This window comes from Phyllobates terribilis, unplaced genomic scaffold, assembly GCF_046119375.1.
Source record: "Phyllobates terribilis strain yellow unplaced genomic scaffold, ASM4611937v1 Scaffold_1__5_contigs__length_1240528914, whole genome shotgun sequence".
NCBI classification, from domain to species: Eukaryota; Metazoa; Chordata; class Amphibia; order Anura; family Dendrobatidae; genus Phyllobates; species Phyllobates terribilis.
Window position 1 is genome coordinate 1,213,217,600 of NW_027362761.1, and position 23,109 is coordinate 1,213,240,708.

At 45.8% G+C, this 23,109-nt stretch overlaps 1 protein-coding gene across 3 annotated transcripts in view; it reads right to left on the minus strand.

Annotated features, from left to right (window-relative positions):
• The window catches only part of DYSF (dysferlin), a 680,318-nt gene extending 674,011 nt beyond the window's left edge, over positions 1-6,307 (minus strand). For all 3 annotated transcript variants that reach the window (XM_073649582.1, XM_073649538.1, XM_073649592.1), the window contains exon 1: positions 6,144-6,307. In XM_073649582.1, the coding sequence (XP_073505683.1) occupies positions 6,144-6,231 (88 nt within the window). In that variant the 5' untranslated portion in view covers positions 6,232-6,307. The remainder of the gene's footprint in view (positions 1-6,143) is intronic.
• Between the last annotated feature and the right edge of the window lie 16,802 nt (positions 6,308-23,109).

Here is a 23,109-nt window from a genome sequence, read left to right on the forward strand (position 1 = left end):
GCCCCCACTTACTGTAGAGACAGAGACCTGCCCCCACTTACTGTAGAGACAGAGACCTGCCCCCACTTACTGTACTGACAGATACCTGCCTCCACTTACTGTAGTGACAGAGACCTGCCTCCACTTACAGTAGCGCAATAGACCCGCCCCCACTTACTGTAGAGACAGAGACCAGCCCCCACTTACTGTAGAGATAGAGACCAGCCCCCACTTACTATAGAGACAGAGACAGAGACCTGCCCCCACTTACTGTAGAGACAGAGACCTGCCCCCACTTACTGTACTGACAGATACCTGCCCCCACTTACAGTAGTGACAGAGACCTGCCTCCACTTACAGTAGCGCAATAGACCCGCCCCCACTTACTGTAGAGACAGAGACCAGCCCCCACTTACTGTAGAGATAGAGACCAGCCCCCACTTACTGTAGAGACAGAGACCAGCCCCACTTACTGCAGAGACAGAGACCTGCCTCCACTTATTGTACAGACAGAGACCTGCTCCCACTTACTGTAGACAGAGACCTGCCTCCACTTACTGTAGAGAGACAGAGACCTGCTCCCACTTACTGCAGAGATAGAGACCTGCCACCACTTACTGTAGAGACAGAGACCTGCCTCCACTTACTGTAGAGACAGAGACCTGCTCCCACTTACTGTAGAGACATAGACCTGCCTCCACTTACTGTAGAGAGACAGAGACCTGCCACCACTTACTGTAGAGACATAGACCTGCCTCCACTTACTGTAGAGAGACAGAGACCTGCCACCACTTACTGTAGAGACAGAGACCTGCCTCCACTTACTGTTGAGAGACAGAGACCTGCTCCCACTTACTGTAGAGACAGAGACCTGCTCCCACTTACTGTAGAGACAGAGACCTGCCTCCACTTATTGTACAGACAGAGACCTGCTCCCACTTATTGTAGAGACAGAGACCTGCCTCCACTTATTGTACATACAGAGACCAGCTCCCACTTACTGTAGAGACAGAGACCTGCCTCCACTTATTGTACAGACAGAGACCTGCTCCCACTTACTGTACTGACAGAGACCTGCCACCACTTACTGTAGAGACAGAGACCTGCCACCACTTACTGTACACAGAGACCTGCTCCCACTTACTGTAGAGACATAGACCAGCTCCCACTTACTGTAGAGACAGAGACCTGCCTCCACTTATTGTACAGACATAGACCATCTCCCACTTACTGTAGAGACATAGACCAGCTCCCACTTACTGTAGAGACATAGACCAGCTCCCACTTACTGTAGAGACATAGACCTGCTCCCACTTACTGTAGAGACAGAGACCTGCCACCACTTACTGTACACAGAGACCTGCTCCCACTTACTGTAGAGACATAGACCAGCTCCCACTTACTGTAGAGACAGAGACCTGCCTCCACTTATTGTACAGACATAGACCTGCTCCCACTTACTGTAGAGACATAGACCAGCTCCCACTTACTGTAGAGACATAGACCTGCTCCCACTTACTGTAGAGACAAAGACCTGCCTCCACTTACTGTAGAGACATAGACCAGCTCCCACTTACTGTAGAGACATAGACCTGCTCCCACTTACTGTAGAGACAAAGACCTGCCTCCACTTACTGTAGAGACAGAGACCAGCTCCCACTTACTGTAGAGACAGAGACCTGCCTCCACTTATTGTACAGACATAGACCTGCTCCCACTTACTGTAGAGACATAGACCTGCTCCCACTTACTGTAGAGACATAGACCTGCTCCCACTTACTGTAGAGACAGAGACCTGCTCCCACTTACTGTAGAGACATAGACCTGCTCCCACTTACTGTAGAGACATAGACCAGCTCCCACTTACTGTAGAGACATAGACCTGCCTCCACTTATTGTACAGACATAGACCAGCTCCCACTTACTGTAGAGACATAGACCTGCTCCCACTTACTGTACACAGAGACCAGCCCCCACTTATTGTACAGACATAGACTTGCCTCCACTTACTGTAGAGACATAGACCTGCTCCCACTTACTGTAGAGACATAGACCTGCTCCCACTTACTGTAGAGACATAGACCTGCTCCCACTTACTGTAGAGACATAGACCTGCCACCACTTACTGTAGAGACATAGACCTACCTCCACTTATTGTACAGACAGAGACCAGCTCCCACTTACTGTAGAGACATAGACCTGCTCCCACTTACTGTACACAGAGACCAGCCCCCACTTATTGTACAGACATAGACTTGCCTCCACTTACTGTAGAGACATAGACCTGCTCCCACTTACTGTAGAGACAGAGACCTGCTCCCACTTACTGTAGAGACATAGACCTGCCTCCACTTATTGTACAGACATAGACCAGCTCCCACTTACTGTAGAGACATAGACCTGCTCCCACTTACTGTACACAGAGACCAGCCCCCACTTATTGTACACAGAGACCTGCTCCCACTTACTGTAGAGACATAGACCTGCTCCCACTTACTGTAGAGACATAGACCTGCTCCCACTTACTGTAGAGACATAGACCCGCTCCCACTTACTGTAGAGACATAGACCCGCTCCCACTTACTGTAGAGACAGAGACCAGCCCCCACTTACTGTAGAGAGACAGAGACCAGCCCCCACTTACTGTAGAGACATAGACCTGCTCCCACTTACTGTAGAGACATAGACCAGCTCCCACTTACTGTAGAGACATAGACCTGCCTCCACTTATTGTACAGACATAGACCAGCTCCCACTTACTGTAGAGACATAGACCTGCTCCCACTTACTGTACACAGAGACCAGCCCCCACTTATTGTACACAGAGACCTGCTCCCACTTACTGTAGAGACATAGACCTGCTCCCACTTACTGTAGAGACATAGACCTGCTCCCACTTACTGTAGAGACATAGACCCGCTCCCACTTACTGTAGAGACATAGACCCGCTCCCACTTACTGTAGAGACAGAGACCAGCCCCCACTTACTGTAGAGAGACAGAGACCAGCCCCCACTTACTGTAGAGACATAGACCTGCTCCCACTTACTGTAGAGACATAGACCTGCTCCCACTTACTGTACACAGAGACCAGCCCCCACTTATTGTACACAGAGACCTGCTCCCACTTACTGTAGAGACATAGACCTGCTCCCACTTACTGTAGAGACATAGACCTGCTCCCACTTACTGTAGAGACATAGACCTGCTCCCACTTACTGTAGAGACAGAGACCTGCTCCCACTTACTGTAGAGACATAGACCTGCTCCCACTTACTGTAGAGACATAGACCTGCTCCCACTTACTGTACACAGAGACCAGCCCCCACTTATTGTACACAGAGACCTGCTCCCACTTACTGTAGAGACAGAGACCTGCCTCCACTTATTGTACAGACAGAGACCTGCCTCCACTTACTGTAGAGAGACAGAGACCTGCTCCCACTTACTGCAGAGACAGAGACCTGCCCCCACTTACTGTAGAGAGACAGAGACCTGCTCCCACTTACTGCAGAGACAGAGACCTGCCTCCACTTACTGTAGAGAGACAAAGACCTGCTCCCACTTACTGCAGAGACAGAGACCTGCCCTCACTTCTTGTAGTGCTACAAAGACCTTCCCCCACTTTCTATAGAGAGACAAAGACCTGCCTCCACTGCCTGTAGAAAGTCAGAGACCCACTGTACTTCCTGTAGATTTACAAAGAGCCACTCTCACTTCTAGTAGAGACAGAACATCACCCCCTCATGTGCACACGATGCGTTTCCGCAGCGTTTTTGCAGCTGCGGAAACGCATTAAAAACGCTTGGTAGAAGGCCCGCCATGTTCCCCAATGATAATCCGCATGTGTTGTGCACATGCTGCGGAAATTTCCGCTGCGAATTATCATTGCGGAAAAAAACGCAGCATTACCAATTATTTTGCGGAAGTGCTGCGTCTTCGCCGCCATTGACTTGCATTAGACCGCATGGATTACGCATCACTGTATATGTAGATGCGTAATCCACGCGTTCTAATGTACGGATGGTACCTGGGTGTAGAGGAGAGGAGAGTCTCATCCACACCCAGGTACCATTAAAAAATCTGTAAAAAAAGAATAAAATAAAAAATTAATGTATACTTACCTTCTGGCGGCCAGCGGTGCGCTCCTGTTTGCTTCCCGGCACTTTGCATTGGATTGAAGGACCTGCGCTGACGTCAGAGTCATGTGACGGGTCACGCGACGCTGACGTCGGCAGGTCTTTCAATCCACGGCAGCCGGGACCGAGCGAAGCAAGACAGCGCGGGCCATCGGAGGGTAAGTATATATTTATTTATTTATTTTTAACCACTCTCTCGGTCACACTATATAAATCCATGCCGGTTGCATGGATTTATATAGTGTGACCTAGTTGTCACAAGCACTTTCCAAGTGATGCTAATCGCTTGGAAAGCGCTTGTCAATCCGCATGCGGAAATGTAAGTGAATAACGCTCCATTTCCACATGTCCCTGGCAGGAAAACGCATGTACAATCCGCATGTACAATCCGCATGTACAATCCGCATGTACAATCCGCATGCGTTTATTTCTGCCAGGGAGATGCAGAAACGCTCAGGAAAAAATCCTGAGCATTTCTGCATCGTGTGCACATAGCCTTATAGAGCGACAAAGTTCTGCCCCCGCTTCCTGTAATCCATCTCAATGTTTCTGCTGCTGGAGGGGGATTACACTTGACAACAGTCAGTGAACATTAGGTTACACAGAAGGAGGCCATAGTGGACGGCACTTTAAAGTGATTTTTCAGAGAAATGAGGACATCATTTTTAAACAAATGGATTTGCAGATTTGTCTATTTATCCCATTATTTCTCCAGTGAGATGAACTTGTGTGAAGAATGCGGAATAGTCATGTCTTATTCTAACATCTGTCCTTGCTGTAAACAAATCGAAAAACATTTCTGTGCACATACAGAGGCTGAAAACACTTTCTGGATAAATGCTTCTTGCTGGACCTGCACTTATGGTTGAAGGATTTGATACAATGTGAAAATACAACATCAGCGCAGACATTTCCCCAGTCTTCACTTATGATACATTTTACTTACACTAGTAAATAGTATCAGCCTCTAGTCCAGACTCTTGAAGTAGTTTGGACTGGATACATTGCAACAAATCTACAGATGTGGTAGCACTCAGGCTACTGTTTTGTGTGTGGACCCCTGGCATTGAATGGGTCCAGGGGATATTGGCTGACATTTGTACAAGATTATGGTTGATCAATGCAGCCCATGAGTATAGGACGCAATCTTGTAATTTATGCTTCATGATATGACATAGGGATAGAATATAACATAGGGATAGGGATAGACAGCTGCTATGGACAGGTGGCAGCATTCCCCTAATCTATGACTTGCATTGGTACAGTTTCCATATGGCCATACTTGTCAAGTCTCCTGGAACAGCCAAAAACACCTCCTGGATAAGACGTCTTCCAGGCCTTCTAGGACCCTCCAGAAGCAGCCAGAGTCAATTTTTTTTTCCGTGTCCTGGTGTTTGGAGGGTCTAGAGTGGGACAAGTTGTGAGCTGTGGTCTCTAAAAGGGGGTTAGGCTACAGGCAAGAATTTCAAAGGACAAACTTTGCCCAACACAAAACTGAAAGCCTCGCTGATGCCAAGCAGCAAAAGTTGCCAAGTATGAATGTATCCAAGACATTATCGTGGTGGTGAAATTTGAGGATAATTTCCATATAGTGTACACATTACGTACATGATGGCACCACAGATACGTTACCCATTACCTATGTATTACTGGTCTACCCCTGGAAGCAATGCTACGAACACCTCGGTAATACAGCGATGGGCCTCGCCATGAATATTTTATCTGCAGATAATACAATGCAATTATCGATACTAAAAATAATGTTACTACCAGTAAGAATAATAATGGTGGCACTAATAATAATACTACTAGGTGTCCCTGAGGGTGTACCAGTTATGGGACATGTCCCAGCTGGGTGTCTCCGTTCTCTGGATCTTGGGCCCAGGAGATCGGATATTCGATGCTTCCAGGTCATCTCTTTACTCTCCATAAATACCCTCAGCTGTTGTAAGCTGCAGAGTCATCTCCATGCAGTGTAAGCCCCCCTGCCCGTTAGCGCCCTGCTGAACCCCAGCCAGCCTCTTACCCTGGAAGACCACCGAGCAGTAGGCATCGCTGATGTCGGAGTCAGGGGTCTGCACATTCTCAGCGTGGAGGATGAATACTCTCAGCATTGCAGCTGGGTATAGCAGCAGCGTTCTCCCTCTGCACTGAGCTGGGAGTGGTCGTCCCCCTCCCTCTGTCCCAGTGAGATGTCTGTGCCCTGCCTATGGTCACTCAGCCGAGCAGGTGTCTCACCAAAATAGACAGCGGCCATTGCTGTGACACTGATCTCACACTGGCCAGAGCTGCCCCAGAGTTTATCACATAGGAACAAGCAAATAGTCTGATTTCCAAGAAAGTGCTTGTATCTGGTGGTGAATACACAGTGGTCAGCAGCTATTCCCTCTCCCAGGAACTTACTTATTAGGCTATGTGCCCACGATGCAGAAATGCTGCATATTTTTTCCGCGTCTCCCTGGCAGGATGAATGCATGCGGATTTTACATGCGTTTTTCCCGCCAGGTAGAAGCGTTTGTCAAGCGTTCTTCACTTGCATCTCTGCATGCGGGTTATCAAGCGCTTTTCCAAGCGATTTTAGCATCACTAGGAAAGTGCTTGACAACTTGGTCACACTATATAAATCCATCCAACCGGCATGGATTTATAGTAGTGTGACCAAGTTAGTTAAAAAAAAAAGAATAAAATGGTAAAAAATAAAGTTTATACTCACCTTCCGGTGTCCTCCCGGTGTTCTCTCTGCCGCGTCCGATGTGTTGGGCGGCTCGCGGTGGTGTTGAAGGACCTGCGGTGACGTCATTGAGCCATGTGATGGGTCACATGACTCAGTGATGTCATGGCAGGTCCTTCACAACAGCGGGAGCATTGCAAGAGAGCGGACGCGGCAGAGATAACACCGGGAGGACATCGGAAGGTGAGTATAAACTTTATTTTTTTATTTTAAATTCTTTTTTTACAGTTTCTATGGTACCTGGGTCTGGATGAGAGTCTCCTCTCCTCCAGACTTGGGTACCATCCGCACATTGAAACGCATAATATCCGTGTGTACAAATGTACTGATACGGATATTATGCGTCTCAATGCAAGTCAATGGCGGCGATTACGCTGCGTGTCCGCAAAATTAATGGACATGCTGCGGATTTTTGAGCGCAGCATAAATGCTGCGGAAAAATCCGCAGCATGGGCATTGAAAGTGCGGCTTGTCATTGGGGACCATGGGGGGCGGATTACCAAGCGTTTTTGAAGCATTTACGCTGCGGAAATTCCGCAGCATATATGCTTGTAAAACGCTACGTGGGCACATACCCTTATCCTGCATGGACCAGCAGAAAACGCAGCAACCAAGGCCCCCACCAGCACTGTACACATCTCTATATACAGAAGATGCCCAGGTTATACCAGCTGTACATAGATAATTATATACCGGAGATGCCCGGATTATACCACCTGAATAGACAGTTGAAACCAGAAGTTTCCATACACTATATAAAAAGACACATCTCCATGTTTTTCTCAATATCTGACATGAAATCAGAATAAACCTTTCCTGTTTTAGGTCAATTAGGATTACCATAATGTTTAATATTTGCCAAATGCCAGAATAATGAGACAGAGAGAATGTTTTAAGGCATTTTTATTACTTACTGCAAAGTCAAAAGTTTCCATACATTTCATTAGTATTTGGTCCCATTGCCATTAAACTGAATGATTTGGGTCATTACCTTCCACAAGCTTCTCACAATAGTTGGTCGGAATTTGGGCCGATTCCTCCTGACAAAACTGGTGTAACTGATCCAGGTTTGTAGGTCGTCTTGCTCGCACCTGCCTTTTCAGAAAGTTCTATATGCTTGAGCCGAAACACACTTTGGGAATGGCGCCATTGCAGTAGGATGAATCTATGGGAAAGGTGGTCTTTTATGTTTGCCTGCACTATGTTTTTATTGATTCGTTCACAATTCACTGTAGATTATCCATTTGGCATTCATTTTTGCCTTATTAGATTTATTACTTGTCCACTTATCCCCTCATTATTTATTTTCACATATTACTATATATGTATTTATTATAGACTTAATATTATTGTCCATCTTCGTCCTCCAGCTGTTTTGGCGCCTTCTTGTGTTCCCCCCTATTTTAACACAATTTTCCTTTATTGAATTGTATTTGTCATTTGTCCAAAAAAATTTATACACACGTGGTCAAAATTGTTGGTATCCCCCGTTTAATGAAAGAAAAATCCACAATGGTCACAGAAATAACTTGAATCTGACAAAAGTAATAATAAATTAAAAATCTATGAAAATGAACAAATGAAAGTCAGACATTGCTTTTCTGCTTCCACTGAATTTAAAAATTAATTAATCTCATGAAATCGGCCTGGACAGAAATGATGGTACCCCTGAAAATAATGTGACAAAAGGGACATGTTAAATGAAGTGGTGTCCACTAATTAGCATCACAGGTGTCTACAATCTTGTAATCAGTCAGTGGGCCTGTATATAGGGCTACAGATACTCACTGTGCTATATATAGGACTACAGATACTCACTGTGCTGTATATAGGGCTACAGATACTCACTGTGCTATATATAGGGCTGCAGATACTCACTGTGCCTGTATATAGAGCTACAGATACTCACTGTGCCTGTATATAGGGCTACAGATACTCACTGTGCCTGTATATAGAGTTACAGATACTCACTGTGCCTGTATATAGGGCTACAGATACTCACTGTGCCTGTATATAGAGCTACAGATACCCACTGTGCTGTATATAGAGCTACAGATACTCACTGTGCTTGTATATAGGGTTACAGATACTCACTGTGCTGTATATAGGGCTACAGATACTCACTGTGCTGTTTGGTGACATGGTGTGTACCACACTCAACATGGACCAGAGGAAGCAAAGGAAAGAGTTGTCTCAGGAGATTAGAAAGAAAATTATAGACAAGCATGTTAAAAATAAAGGTTATAAAACCATCTCCAAGTAGCTTGATGTTCATGACTGCAGTTGCACATATTATTCAGAAATTTAAGATCCATGGGACTGTAGCCAACCTCTCTGGACGTGGCCTCAGGAGGAAAATTGATGACAAATCAAAGAGACGGATAATACGAATGTTAACAACAGAGCCCAAGATAACTTCTAAAGAGATTAAAGGTGAACTTCAAGCTCAAGGAACATCAGTGTCAGATCGTACCATCCGTCGTTGTTTGATCCAAAGTGGACTTCATGGGAGGCGAACAAGGAGAACACCATTGTTGAAAAAATAATAATAAAAAAGCCAGATTGGAATTTGCCAAACTACATGTTAACAAGCCACAAAGCTTCTGGGAGAATCTCCTATGGACAGATGAGACATAAATGTAAGTTTTTGGCAAGGCACTTCAGCTCTCTGTTCACAGATGGAAAAATGAAGCATATCAAGAAAAGAACACTGTCCCTACTGTGAAACATGGTGGAGGCTCTGTTATGTTCTGGGGCTGCTTTGCTACATCTGGCACAGGGTGTCTTGAATCTGTACAGGGTACAATGAAATCTCAAGACTATCAAGGGATTCTAGAGAGAAATGTGCTGCCCAATGTCAGAAAGCTTGGTCTCAGTCACAGGTCATGGGTCTTGCAACAAGATAATGACCCAAAACACACAGCTAAAAACACCCAAGAATGGCAAAGAGGAAAACATTGGACTATCCTGAAGTGGCTTTCTAAGAGTCCTGACCTAAATCCTATTGAGCATCTTTGGAAAGAGCTGAAACATGCCATCTGGAAAAGGCAATCTTCAAACACGAGACAACTGGAGCAGTTTGCTAATGAGGAGTGGGCCAAAATACCTGTTGAGAGGTGCAGAAGTCTCATTGACAGTTACAGGAATCATTTGATTGCAGTGATTGCCTCAAGAGGTTGTTCAATAGTGTTGAGCGAGCATGTTCGACACTGCTCGTTACTCGCCCGAGCATCATGCTACACGGGATGTTCGGCGAGCACCGAGCATTTCCGGGTTACTCGGGCGGGAGCTCGGGTCTCCGCCCTGCACGTTTGGCGCTCTTTACAGAGCCAATGAACTTGCAGGGATTGCCAGCCAGTCACTGTAATGCCGCAGCCATGTTGTTTGTGAGCATTACAGTGATTGGCTGGCAGTACAGCGTCACCTCGAGTATTTGAAACCGGGCACCGCCATCTTGGACACAGTCGCTCCGGATCAGCCAGTGTAGGGTCAGTGCTGCTGAGTTAGGGAGAGATATATAGTGCGAAATAGGTAGTGTAGGGTCTCTAAAGCCTGCAAAATCAAACAAACAGTCCATCTCAGGACTAATATCCATCCCAGATATCAGGCAGGCAGGCTGTATAGGAGACACAGTGGTTATACCAGCAAACGCTGCATTACAGTACTGTGTGCTCCTGTTGGTCAAATTGCTAGACTTATCACCCCGGACTCAGGGGCCAGGAAAAATTATTTTTTTTTTTCGTCTAAATCCTGTATTTTTTTTTTTCCTCAGTCAGACTGTACAAATACGAATCTTATTAACCTTTTGGTATCCCCCCCCCCAAAAAAAAAAAAAAATTTAGTGTGTCTGTGACTGTTCATTCACCAATATATCTGTTTAAAAGAGTCTGGTGTAGGCCAGAAAAATAGAACTGTGGTTTTGCAGTTCCATGGGTCAAATCTCTGTATTATCCTGTTTTTGGCCTTTTTTGCAGTAGAAAAAAACAGTAATAGTGTCTCCCTGACTGTTCAGACACCAATATATCTGTTTAAAAGAGTCTGGTGTAGTCCAGAAAAATAGAACTGTGGTTTTGCAGTTCCACGGGTCAAATCTCTGTATTATCCTGTTTTTGGCATTTTTTGCCATAAAAAAAATCTGTAATAGTGTCTCCCTGACTGGTCAAACACCAGTATATCTGTTTAAAAGAGTCTGGTGTACACCACATAACTATAACTGTGGTTTTGCAGTTCCACGGGTCAAATCTCTGTATTATCCTGTTTTTGGCATTTTTTGCCGTAAAAAAAACAGTAATAGTGTCTCCCTGACTGGTCAGACACCAATATATCTGTTTAAAAGAGTCTGGTGTATGCCACATAACTATAACTGTGGTTTTGCAGTTCCACGGGTCAAATCTCTGAATTATCCTGTTTTTGGCATTTTTTGCCGTAAAAAAAAATTGTAATAGTGTTTCCCTGACTGGTCAGACACCAATATATCTGTTTAAAAGAGTCTGGTGTACGCCACATAACTATAACAGAGGTTTTGCAGTTCCACGGGTCAAATCTCCGTATTATCCTGTTTTTGGCATTTTTTACCGTAAAAAAACTGTAATAGTGTCTCCCTGACTGTTCAGACACCAATATATCTGTTTAAAAGAGTCTGGTGTAGGCCAGAAAAATAGAACTGTGGTTTTGCAGTTCCACGGGTCAAATCTCTGTATTATCCACTTTTGGGTCTTTTTGATATAAAAAAAAAACAGTTTGAGTGTGTCTCTGACTGTTCAGTCCCAAATATATCTATTTAAAAAAGTCTGGTATACGCCAGTAAATTAGAACTGTGGTTTTGCAGTTCCACGGTTCAAATCTCTGTATTATCCAGCTTTTGGCCTGTTTTACGTAAAAAAACCCAGTAATAGTGTCTCCCTGTCTGTTCAGTCACAAATATATCTGTTTAAAAGATTCAGGTGTAGGCCAGACAAATAGAACTGTGGTTTTCCTCTTCCACGGTTCTAATCTCCTTTTTATTACCCTTTTTCCATTGATAGTGTGAGTGTAAGCTATTTTACTTCATTTACAATGGGCAAGGCGCGTGGCAAGGGACATGGAACTGGACGTTCTGGTGATGGTGCGTGTAGAGGACGGGGCCGTGGCCAAGGTGAAAATGTGCCACAACCAACAGCCACATCTTCTCACTCCCACTTCTTGACCGAATTACTAGGGAAGCACACTACAACACCAGTATTGTGAACTGATCAGTGTGAACAGGTTATTAATTGGATAGCAGATAATACTTCCAGTTACCTGGGCACCAACACCTCCGGTCTGTCTTCCACACGGTCAAGTTTTAGTAGCCGTGAGTTTCGACCGCATACTCCTCCTCACCCTGATGCTCCTTCCTCCCACCATGCCGAGTGTCGTCAGACAGCAACTGATCCCACACTTGAACACTCTGAAGAGCTGTTCACTGGTCCATTTCCATATTTGTGCCCCTCGCCTGCTCTGCTTGAAGTGGTGGAAGAGGAGATCCCATGTAGCTATGCCCAAATATTTGAACAGCCACGGCCACAGGAAGTCGATGCTGGCAATTTGTCACAAGAGGTGGACGATGACGAGACACAATTGCCACAAAGTGAGGAGGAGGATCGTGGTGCGCAAGTGGAAGAGGAGGAGGTGGTGGATGATCTAGTAACTGACCCAACGTGGCAGGAGGACACGCAGAGCGAGGCCAGCAGTACACAGGGGGAGGGAGGCAGAGTACCCCAACAGGCAGGAAGAAGCAGTGTGGTGGCAGCACACAGAAGGCGGGCAACAGTTCCCCGTAACACCAACACGAGGGACATTGCCAGTACAACCGGTAGGTCTTCCAGAGTCTGGAATTTTTTTTAAAGACTCTGCTGATAACCCCTAAAAGGCCATTTGTACCACCTGCCATGCCAGCATCAGCAGGGGTGACAAAACTACCAGCCTGACAACCACCAGCATGATCAGGCACATTGCAGCAAAGCACCCGACTTTGTGGGGCGAACCAGAGTCAGCGGGTGTCACCACTGCTTCTTCTGCTGTTGTGCATTTAATAGAACCCCCTGTTGTGTGTGGAAGGCAATCCCCTGTCCATTCTGCATGCAAAGATGCCCCCTCCTCTCAGTCTTCACTTGTTATGGCAGTTTCTCAAGAAACAGCATCAACGTCCACGTCCACCGCAGCGTTCAATTGTCCATATCCCAGAGCTTTGAACGAAAGCGCAAATTCGCAGCCAACGCCCCACAGGCCACAGTCCTAAATTCGCACATTTCACGACTGCTTGCTTTGGAAATGTTGCCTTTTAGGCTGGTGGAGACGGAATCCTTCCGCAACCTTATGGTGGTGGCCGTCCCTCGGTACTCGGTCCCCAGCCGACACTATTTTGCCCGGTGTGCCATCCCCGCACTACACAAGCACGTGTCCCAAAACATCTGCCGTGCCCTCAACAACGCAGTTACTGGGAGAGTCCACCTGACAACGGACACGTGGACAAGTGCTTGTGGCCAGGGACGGTACATCTCCCTGAAGGCACACTGTGTAAACATAGTGGAAGCCGGGACCCAGTCGGACCTTGGGACGGAACACATCCTCCCCACACCGAGGATTGCGGGCCCTATGTCAGTCAGAGTTGCACCCACAGTGTACAGCTCCTGCGCATCATCCTCCTCCTCATGTTCAGCCTCCATCTCAGATATCACCACATCAGTTACAAGCTGGAAGCACTGCAGTACTGCCTCAGCCAAGAGGCAACAGGCTGTGCTGAAACTCATAAGCTTAGGTGATAAACCTCACACTGCTTGTGAGTTGTGGACAGCTGTGAAAGAGCAGGCAGAACTGTGGCTGAGACCGCTGACCCTACATCCAGGCATGGTCGTGTGTGACAATGGCCGTAACCTGGTGGCGGCTCTGAGGCGAGGCGAGATCACACACATACCATGCCTGGATCATGTGCTTAACCTCGTGGTTCAGCGGTTTCTTAAATCGTACCCTGAGTTGCCAGATTTGCTCGTCAAAGTACGCCGCCTGTCAGCTCATTTTCGCAAGTCGGCTACAGCTTCCGCCGCCCTTGCTGTGTTGCAGCAGCGTTTGCAGCTTCCAGCACACCGACTGGTGTGTGATGTCCCCACATGTTGGAACTCTACCCTCCACATGTTGCAAAGGATTTGTGAAGAGAAGAGAGCAGTAGTGGAGTACCAGCTGCAACAAGGCCGTCGATATTCAGGTCACACTCCACACATAAGACCTCAGGAGTGGACCTGGATGTCTGACATATGTACCATCCTGACAAACTTTGAGGAGTCCACCAAGATGGTGAGTGGCGATGACGCCATCATTAGCATCAGCATTCCACTTGTCTGTCTTTTGCAACGCTCTCTACAGAGAATTAAAGAGGAGGCATTGCAACCAGAGTATGATGAGATGGATCAAGAAGCCGTAGCAGGCGATTACACACAGCCCAGCCTCATCTCATTCCAACGTGCATTGGGAGACAATGAGGGAGAGGAGGAGGAAGAACAGGAGCTGGTATCATGCGCTGTAGACGGTAGTACCTGTACAACTGTCATACCGTCGGTTCAGCGTGGTTGGCCTGAGGACAGGGGGGGGGGGAGGAGAGCATGGTCAGTAGTCATCTTGGCGAGGACACGGAAGTCTTGCCCGTTACAAGTCTGGCACACATGGCTGACTTTATGTTACGCTGCTTTAACCGTGACCCTCGCGATGTCAAAATGTTGGGTGACAGTCATTACTGGTTGGTGACATTTTTACACCCCCGCTACAAGGAGAACTTTCACTCTCTTATTCCTGAGGTGGAGAGGTCTACAAAAATGGGGCAGTACCAGAAGGCCCTTGCTGCAGAACTATTAAAAAAACTCCCATCTGAACACGCTAGCGGTAGAGGTCACAGTTCGTTGCCCAACCAAGGCGTACAGGCAAGAGAGACGCAACTCCAATCCAGCAGAGGCAGGGGAACACTGTCAACATTCTGGGACAGTTTTCTGAGACCCGCCCAGCTTACAGGCCCTGAGGCGCGGGGTACTCTCACAAGGAGTCGGAAGTTTCAAAAGATGGTGAGGGAGTACCTTGCCGACCGTACCAGCGTCCTCCGTGATTCCTCTGTGCCTTTTAATTAATGGGTTTCCAAGCTGGACACTTGGAATGAACTCGCTCTGTACGCCTTGGAGGTCCTGGCCTGCCCTGCCACTAGCGTGTTATCGGAGCGTGTTTTTAGTGCCATGAATTATAACAGATAAGCGCATTTGCCTGTCAACTGACAATGCTGACAAGCTGACCGTAATCAAAATGAACAAGGACTGGAATGGGCCAGACTTCTCATCACCACCAAATGACAGCAGAGTGACATAAAGTCAAATCCACTGTGTTATTTCGGGAGGTGTATTCCCATGCACCGCTTCACACTCACACATGGGTCTACGCTTCCTCATTTCGGCTGTATTTTGCTCTTCTCCTTATACTCAGCCTCCACCACCACTATACCACCAGGGTGACTGTGGTCCGTGTTGCCAGCATTGCAAGTTCCTCCATCCTAATTTTTGGCTGCTTTTGCTTGGAAAGCATAGGCAAAGACTATAGGAGACCCACTCCCCAATAATGGGAATAGTGTTTTTAATATGCTGTACTGCATGGCTCTTGTAAGGGGCATTAAAACCGTCTTGTTAAGCTACTGCGACCTCCACCACTTTTCCAAGGGGCATTAAAACCATCTTGTTAAGCTACTGCAACCTCCACCACTTTTCCCAGGGGCATTAAAACCGTCTTGTTAAGCTACTGCGACCTCCACCACTTCTCCAAGGGACATTAAAACCATCTTGTTAAGCTACTGCAACCTCCACCATTCTTCCAAGGGGCATTAAAACCATCTTGTTAAGCTACTGCAACCTCCACGTCTCTTCCAAGGGGCATTGAAACCGTCTTGTTAAGCTACTGCGACCTCCACGTCTCTTCCAAGGGGCATTAAAACCATCTTGTTAAGCTACTGCGACCTCCAAATCTCTTCCAAGGGGCATTAAAACCGTCTTGTTAAGCTACTGCGACCTCCACCACTTTTCCCAGGGGCATTAAAACCGTCTTGTTAAGCTACTGCAACCTCCACCACTTTTTCAAGGGGCATTGATATTGTCTTTTTATTACACTGCGACCTCCACGTCTCTTCCAAGGGGCATTAAAACTGTCTTGTTAAGCTACTGCGACCTCCACCACTTCTCCAAGGGGCATTAAAACCATCTTGTTAAGCTACTTCGACCTCCACCATTCTTCCAAGGGGCATTAAAACCGTCTTGTTAAGCTACTGCAACCTCCACGTCTCTTGCAAGGGGCATTAAAACCATCTTGTTAAGCTACTGCGACCTCCACCACTTTTTCAAGGGGCATTGATATTGTCTTTTTATTACACTGCGACCTCCACCACTTCTCCAAGGGGCATTAAAAACGTCTTGTTAAGCTACTGCAACATCCAACATTCTTCTAAGGGGCATTAAAACCGTGTTGTTAAGCTACTGCAACCTCCACGTCTCTTCCAAGGGGCATTAAAACCGTCTTGTTAAGCTACTGCAACCTCCACGTCTCTTCCAAGGGGCATTCAAACCGTCTTGTTAAGCTACTGCAAACTCCACGTCTCTTCCAAGGGGCATTAAAACCGTCTTGTTAAGCTACTGCGACCTCCACTACTTTTTCAAGGGGCATTGATATTGTCTTTTTATTCCACTGCAACCTCCACGTCTCTTCCAAGGGGCATTAAAACCGTCTTGTTAAGCTACTGCGACCTCCACCACTTTTCTCAGGGGCATTAAAACCGTCTTGTTAAGCTACTGTGACCTCCACCACTTTTTCAAGGGGCATTGATATTGTACTTTTATTCCATTGCGACCTCCACGTCTCTTCCAAGGGGCACTAAAACCGTCTTGTTAAGCTACTGCGACCTCCACGTCTCTTCCAAGGGGCATTAAAACCGTCTTGTTAACCCTCCGTCACATACAATATCGGTTCTAACGAGTTCACATACAATGTGACTGTCAGGCGCAGGCTAGAAAAATACCTATAATATCTAATGTTTGCAATTTCAGTGCTCTAAAAGTGATCAGTGACCTTCATAGGGATGTAATAAAAGAGACTACACATAATCAGGTGCAAAAAAAAAACATTTACTTAACATAAAACTAATAACTCTGAAATACAAACATTTCAAAACTCCCGCCAAATAGTCCCCAGTTCGACTCTGTCAAAAAACTCTACAAAGAAAATTTATGGAAACAAACTTAATTTTAAGGTACCTTAAGTACTATTAAACACATATTCAATCAGAATTAGATCCTGAAGTTTCCCCAGAAAAATTACACTTGCAGAGCAAAGAGCAAGAATTACACATCATTTTTGCATGTGTCAGGCAGATTGCATTATGACATTTGTGACATTCATAATTAGAAAGCCTTCTGATTCCGCTTTCCGTGGTGCAGGTGGTGCATCTCCTTCTTTTGGGAGGTGGTGCAGGTGGTGAATTTTCACTATCATCTTCTGGGGGGAATCTTTTGAGCTGAACTTGAAGGCGAGAGGGGATACCGATTGTTTTCATACTTCTGCGTAGCTCTCCAAGCACTAGTTCATGGGCCAATTTTTTTCAGATAGAATCGTCTACGGAGTGGTTCAAGCTTGTTTTCAAGGTAAATGACTTGTAAATTTATACCACCCAAATTCAACATAGCAAAAATTATGACCATTGGCCAGCGTTTGGTGTTTCTGCTGACGTTGAAAGTTGAGCACATCTGATCAGCTGTATCAACACCCCCTTTGGTTGCATTATAAAATTTAATTATCTCCGTTTTTTTTTGTCCCAGGATCGATGGCATAATCATCATGAAGTGTTGATAGAAGAAGTTCAATTTTTTTTGCTTGTGGTACATAGGAAACCAAAACCTTTCCATTATGGAATGCAAACATACAGCTGTACTGTTGTCTCCCTTTCACACTTACAAACTGTGTAGGCAATTCTTTTTTATTTTTTCTTACAGTTCCGACATATGAATGCTTCTGCATTTTCAGATAATCAATCAGATCACAATTTGAAAACCAATTGTCAGCTGTTATATTGCGACCCGATCCAAATAAGGGCTCAGCCAGTCTTTTTACAACATCACTGGGTTTGTTGCTGACACAGTAAGGACCTTCTGGTTGTTTTCCTGCATAAACTTCCAGGTTGTAAGTGTAGGTCTTACTGGCATCAACAAGGGCATACATTTTTATTCCATATTTGTTAGGCTTTGATGGAATATATTGACGAAAGGCACATTTACCACGAAAACCAGGGAGCATTTCGTCAATAGTGAGATTCTCCCCAGGGCAATAGCTTTTTTTACAGTTTTCAACAAATTTTTGGGATATATCACGAATTGGAGCAAGTCGGTCATGTGTTTTACGTTCGGTTCGGGTAGTTCTGTCGTCAAACCGAAGGCAGCGAATTAGAAGCTTGAATCTGTTTATGGACATAACAAGGCCAAATTTTTCAACTCCATCCCCATCTTTACTCCAAAGTTCCTCCAAACTTTGTCTATTTGCCCTATAAGCTCCTGCAAGGTATAATAATCCAAAAAAAGCACGCAGTTCTATTTAATCTGTGGCCTTGATGGTTCTGTTGCAGATTAACTTGTCCTTTATAATGTCTATATATTGATTGGTATATGTGACAATAGAGTCCAGAATGTCATCTGTGAATAAACTATTCCAGCATTCAACTGCAGTTTTTGCATTACTTGCAGTTCCTATAACTGTAGGAAGGTGAGTAACAATGTTTTGAGGTTCCCTACGTTTTTTCTGGAGTGGCTTCTTGTTCCATTGTTTTTTTTTATCTTTTCCCATATAATAAGATTCTACATCTTCATCCTCATCACTGTCACCATCTTGCTCTGTTTCAGAATCCATTTCACATACTTCCACCTCATCATGAGAATCAATCTCACTTTCCTCTCCTAAATCCTCATTCAGTGTGGGGTCTGCATCATCTAACAGCATGTTTGTTACTTCCACAACATCAAGGTTTTTTGATAAATTGTACATTTTCCTCTCCATTTCAGCAGATAATCTGAAGCAAGAGAAGGAATATGTGTTAGGGAGCTACTGTATATGCCTGAGCAGCACACTTTCTTTTTTAATCTGCCTTATTTCTATGAAATATCCTCACACTTTGTGCTATACATTCATAAAACAAGCTAAATAAACAATTGTGATGAATAAAAACATAAAATACCAACCTTATTGAGTGTGACGTGTTCACATACAATGAGCCTGAGAGATTAGCGCAGTTATATCTGTCCTCCTGAAGCTCTGCAATCCAACTGTGGTATGAGGTTTCACAGAGCTGCTAGAGACAGGAGACTACCTGGAGGGAGGGGATTTCCTCACAATCTGGTGAGGAAGGAGAAATGAAAGTAAAAGAGATGTGCCTGTCAGGCCTATTGTATGTGACGGAGGGTTAAGCTACTGCGACCTCCACCACTCTTCCAAGGGGCATTAAAACCGTCTTGTTAAGCTACTGCGACCTCCACCACTTTTTCAAGGGGCATAGATATTGTCTTTTTATTCCACTGCGACCTCCACGTCTCTTCCAAGGGGCATTAAAACCGTCTTGTTAAGCTTCTGCGACCTCCACCACTTTCTCCAGGGGCATTAAAACCGTCTTGTTAAGCTACTGCGACCTCCACCATTCTTCTAAGGGGCATTAAAACCGTCTTGATAAGCTACTGCAACCTCCACGTCTCTTCCAAGGGGCACTAAAACCGTCTTGTTAAGCTACTGCGACCTCCACCACTTTTTCAAGGGGCATTGATATTGTCTTTTTATTACACTGCGACCTCCACCACTTCTCCAAGGGGCAATAAAAACGTCTTGTTAAGCTACTGCAACATCCACCATTCTTCCAAGGGGCATTAAAACCATCATGTTAAGCTACTGCAACCTCCATGTCTCTTCCAAGGGGCATTAAAACCGTCTTGTTAAGCTACTGCAACCTCCACGTCTCTTCCAAGAGGCATTCAAACCGTCTTGTTAAGCTACTGCAAACTCCACATCTCTTCCAAGGGGCATTAAAACTGTCTTGTTAAGCTACTGCAACCTCCATCACTTTTTCAAGGGGCATTGATATTGTCTTTTTATTCCACTGCGACCAATACTTCTCTTCCAAGGGCCATTAAAACCATCTTGTTAGCTACTGCGACCTCCACCACTTCTCCAAGGGGCATTAAAACCGTCTTGTTAAGCTACTGCAACCTCCACCATTCTTCCAAGGGGCAGTAAAACCGTCTTGTTAAGCTACTGCAACCTCCACGTCTCTTCCAAGGGGCATTAAAACCGTTTTGTTAAGCTACTGCAACCTCCACGTCTCTTCCAAGGGGCATTAAAACCGTCTTGTTAAGCTACTGCGACCTCCACCACTTTTTCAAGGGGCATTGATATTGTCTTTTTATTCCACTGCGACCTCCAAGTCTCTTCCAAGGGGCATTAAAACCGTCTTATTAAGCTACTGCGACCTCCACGTCTCTTCCAAGGGGCATTAAAACCATCTTGTTAAGCTACTGCGACCTCCACCACTTTTCCCAGGGGCATTAAAACCGTCTTGTTAAGCTACTGCGACCTCCACCACTTTTTCAAGGGGCATTGATATTGTCTTTTTATTCCACTGCGACCTCCAAGTCTCTTCCAATGGGCATTAAAACCGTCTTGTTAAGCTACTGCAACCTCCAAGTCTCTTCCAAGGCTCATTAAAACCGTCTTGTTAAGCTACTGCAACCTCCACGTCTCTTCCAAGGGGCATTAAAACCGTCTTGTTAAGATTCTTCGACCTCCACCACTTTCTCCAGGGGCATTAAAACCGTCTTGTTAAGCTACTGCGATCTCCACCATTCTTCTAAGGGGCATTAAAACCGTCTTGTTAAGCTACTGCGACCTCCACCACTTTTCCAAGGGGCATTCATATTGTCTTTTTATTCCACTGCGACCTCCACCATTCTTCCAACGGGCATTGCATTTCCTCCTAATTTTAGTCAGCTTTTGCTTTTCAATGCATAGGCGAACACTAAGGGAGACCCACTCCCCAATAATGGGTAGAAGGCTTTTAATAGGCTGTAATCCACGTCTGTTTCAAGGGGCATTGCAGTTCCTCATAATTTTTGGAAAGCCTTCCATTCACTGCTTAGGCCAACAGTGCACAGGAGACCCAGTTGCTATAAATGGAAAAAACGGTTTAGTTAAGGCCCTCTGACCTCCATGTCACTTCCTAGTGGCATTGGAGTGCCTCGAAATTTTTGTTAGGCATTGCACTCACTGCATGCACTATAACTGTGTAGCCGAACCGCTCCTTTTGGTACAGAAACATATCCTACAAGACATGTGTGGTTGACTGGCCTGATATTGATGTGAAGGGTCCCTGTTCCTCTTGCTCTTTCTCCTTAGCCACCACCTCATCCATCATTCATCACCTGAAGCTTTGTTTTAAAGGGAGTCATAGAACTGGGACAGTAGCAGGAAAACATCCAGGAATCCTCGGAGGAGGTAGGATATGCGCCAAAACGCTGACCACCTCAGGCATAGCCGCTACTACAAACATGCGCTTGCAATGCAAGAAAACAAAGCAGACGCTAACTTCTATCATCATGCTCCTCACCTTGGCACTCTCAACTCCCCTGATGGAGAAGCCAGGGCCCACCAGAGGAGTCTGGTTCTCTGGTGGGCTCGTCCAATGGTGCCCTAAAGCAGGCCAGGCTAAGAAAAGTGTGGGGGAAGTTTGAAGGAGAAATAGGGGAGGCTGGGGACCGTTTATGGACACCCGGCCGCCCCCAGGCGGCTGGGGACCGTGTGTGGACACCCGGCCGCGGGGCGGCTGGGGACCAAGTATGGACACCCGGACGGCTGGGGACAGAGTATGGATACCTCTCTGCCGAAGCAGCCATGAGGTAGTGGCCAGCTTCGGCCACCTCCAAACTAAAAGGCCCCATTTCAAGGGCAAGCAAGCTAGCAGTATGATATTGCAGCCTGGGGGTGGGTGGGTGGCAGGCTGCATACTTGCGCTTGCATTGCAAGGAATGGGGGAGGTACAATTGAACACTGCCCTGGGACAAGGACTTGCACGGGGATAGTTGCAAGTCTGCATCTTCTGATGCGGAAAGGATCACTTCTGATGGGCACACTTTTAGGCAGTGACCTGGGTGTCAGAGAAGCTTCCAGGGGTCTTCCCCATGCTGTTCCCATGTCTTTTCAGCACTGTATGCATGTGTCACACAGCACATGGCCAGATAAGATTGTAAGATGTTAAAATGACATTTCCCGGTGAATGCATTTGTCACAGTTGAAAGCAAGACAAAAGTGCAAAAACGCATAAAAAATGCTACTTGTGAACGTAGCCCAAGGTGTGTGTCAGGAAATGTTTCTGTTGGTAGTGGTTGGAGAAGGAATGGAGGAAACAAGTATCAGATTAACCCAGCCACCAACACATCATTGGCTTGGACCTCATGGAAGAGCCCGACATATGAGTGAATTCTTGTTGCACTATCTGCAAAATGATCCCTATATAGTTATGATTCAAAATTGTGCTGACGACTGGGTTGCCACTCTGTTAGCTTCACGTTATAAGAGTAACAAAAGTGCAAAAACGCATAAAAAATGCTACTTGTGAACATAGCCCAAGGTGTGGAGGAGTATTTTTGTTTTTGGTTATTTATTTTACCTTATACACAAGTCTTTACCCTGGAAAGGAAGTTCCTTAACATATTTCACAGGGAAACCGTTTCAGTTTCGTTTTTGAACGTTTTATTGTAGAAGTGGCTTAATACCTCTGACCACGTTGTTGACAGCAGTGACCTGGGGGTCAGAAATGCTTCCTGGGGCGATGCCCATGCTGTCCCCATGTCTTTTGAGCACTGTCACTATCGTTTTGGGCACTTTTTAGGCTTTCTACAGACTGACGAGGGTGCCGCCGCAAAAATGCTCGGGTCTCCCATAGACTAACATTGGGCTCGTTGCTCGGGTCGAGCAACCGAGTATCACGGTGAGCTCGGCCCGAGCTTCGAGCACCCGAGCATCTTAGTGCACTATTGTTCAGCAAAATATTAAGTTAAGAGCACCATCATTTCTGTCCAGGCCTATTTCATGAGTTTAATTTTTTTTTAAAATTCTGTGGAAGCAGGGTTGAAAAGCAATGTCTGACTTTCATTTGTTCATTTTCATAGATTTTTAATTTATTATTACTTTTGTCAGATTC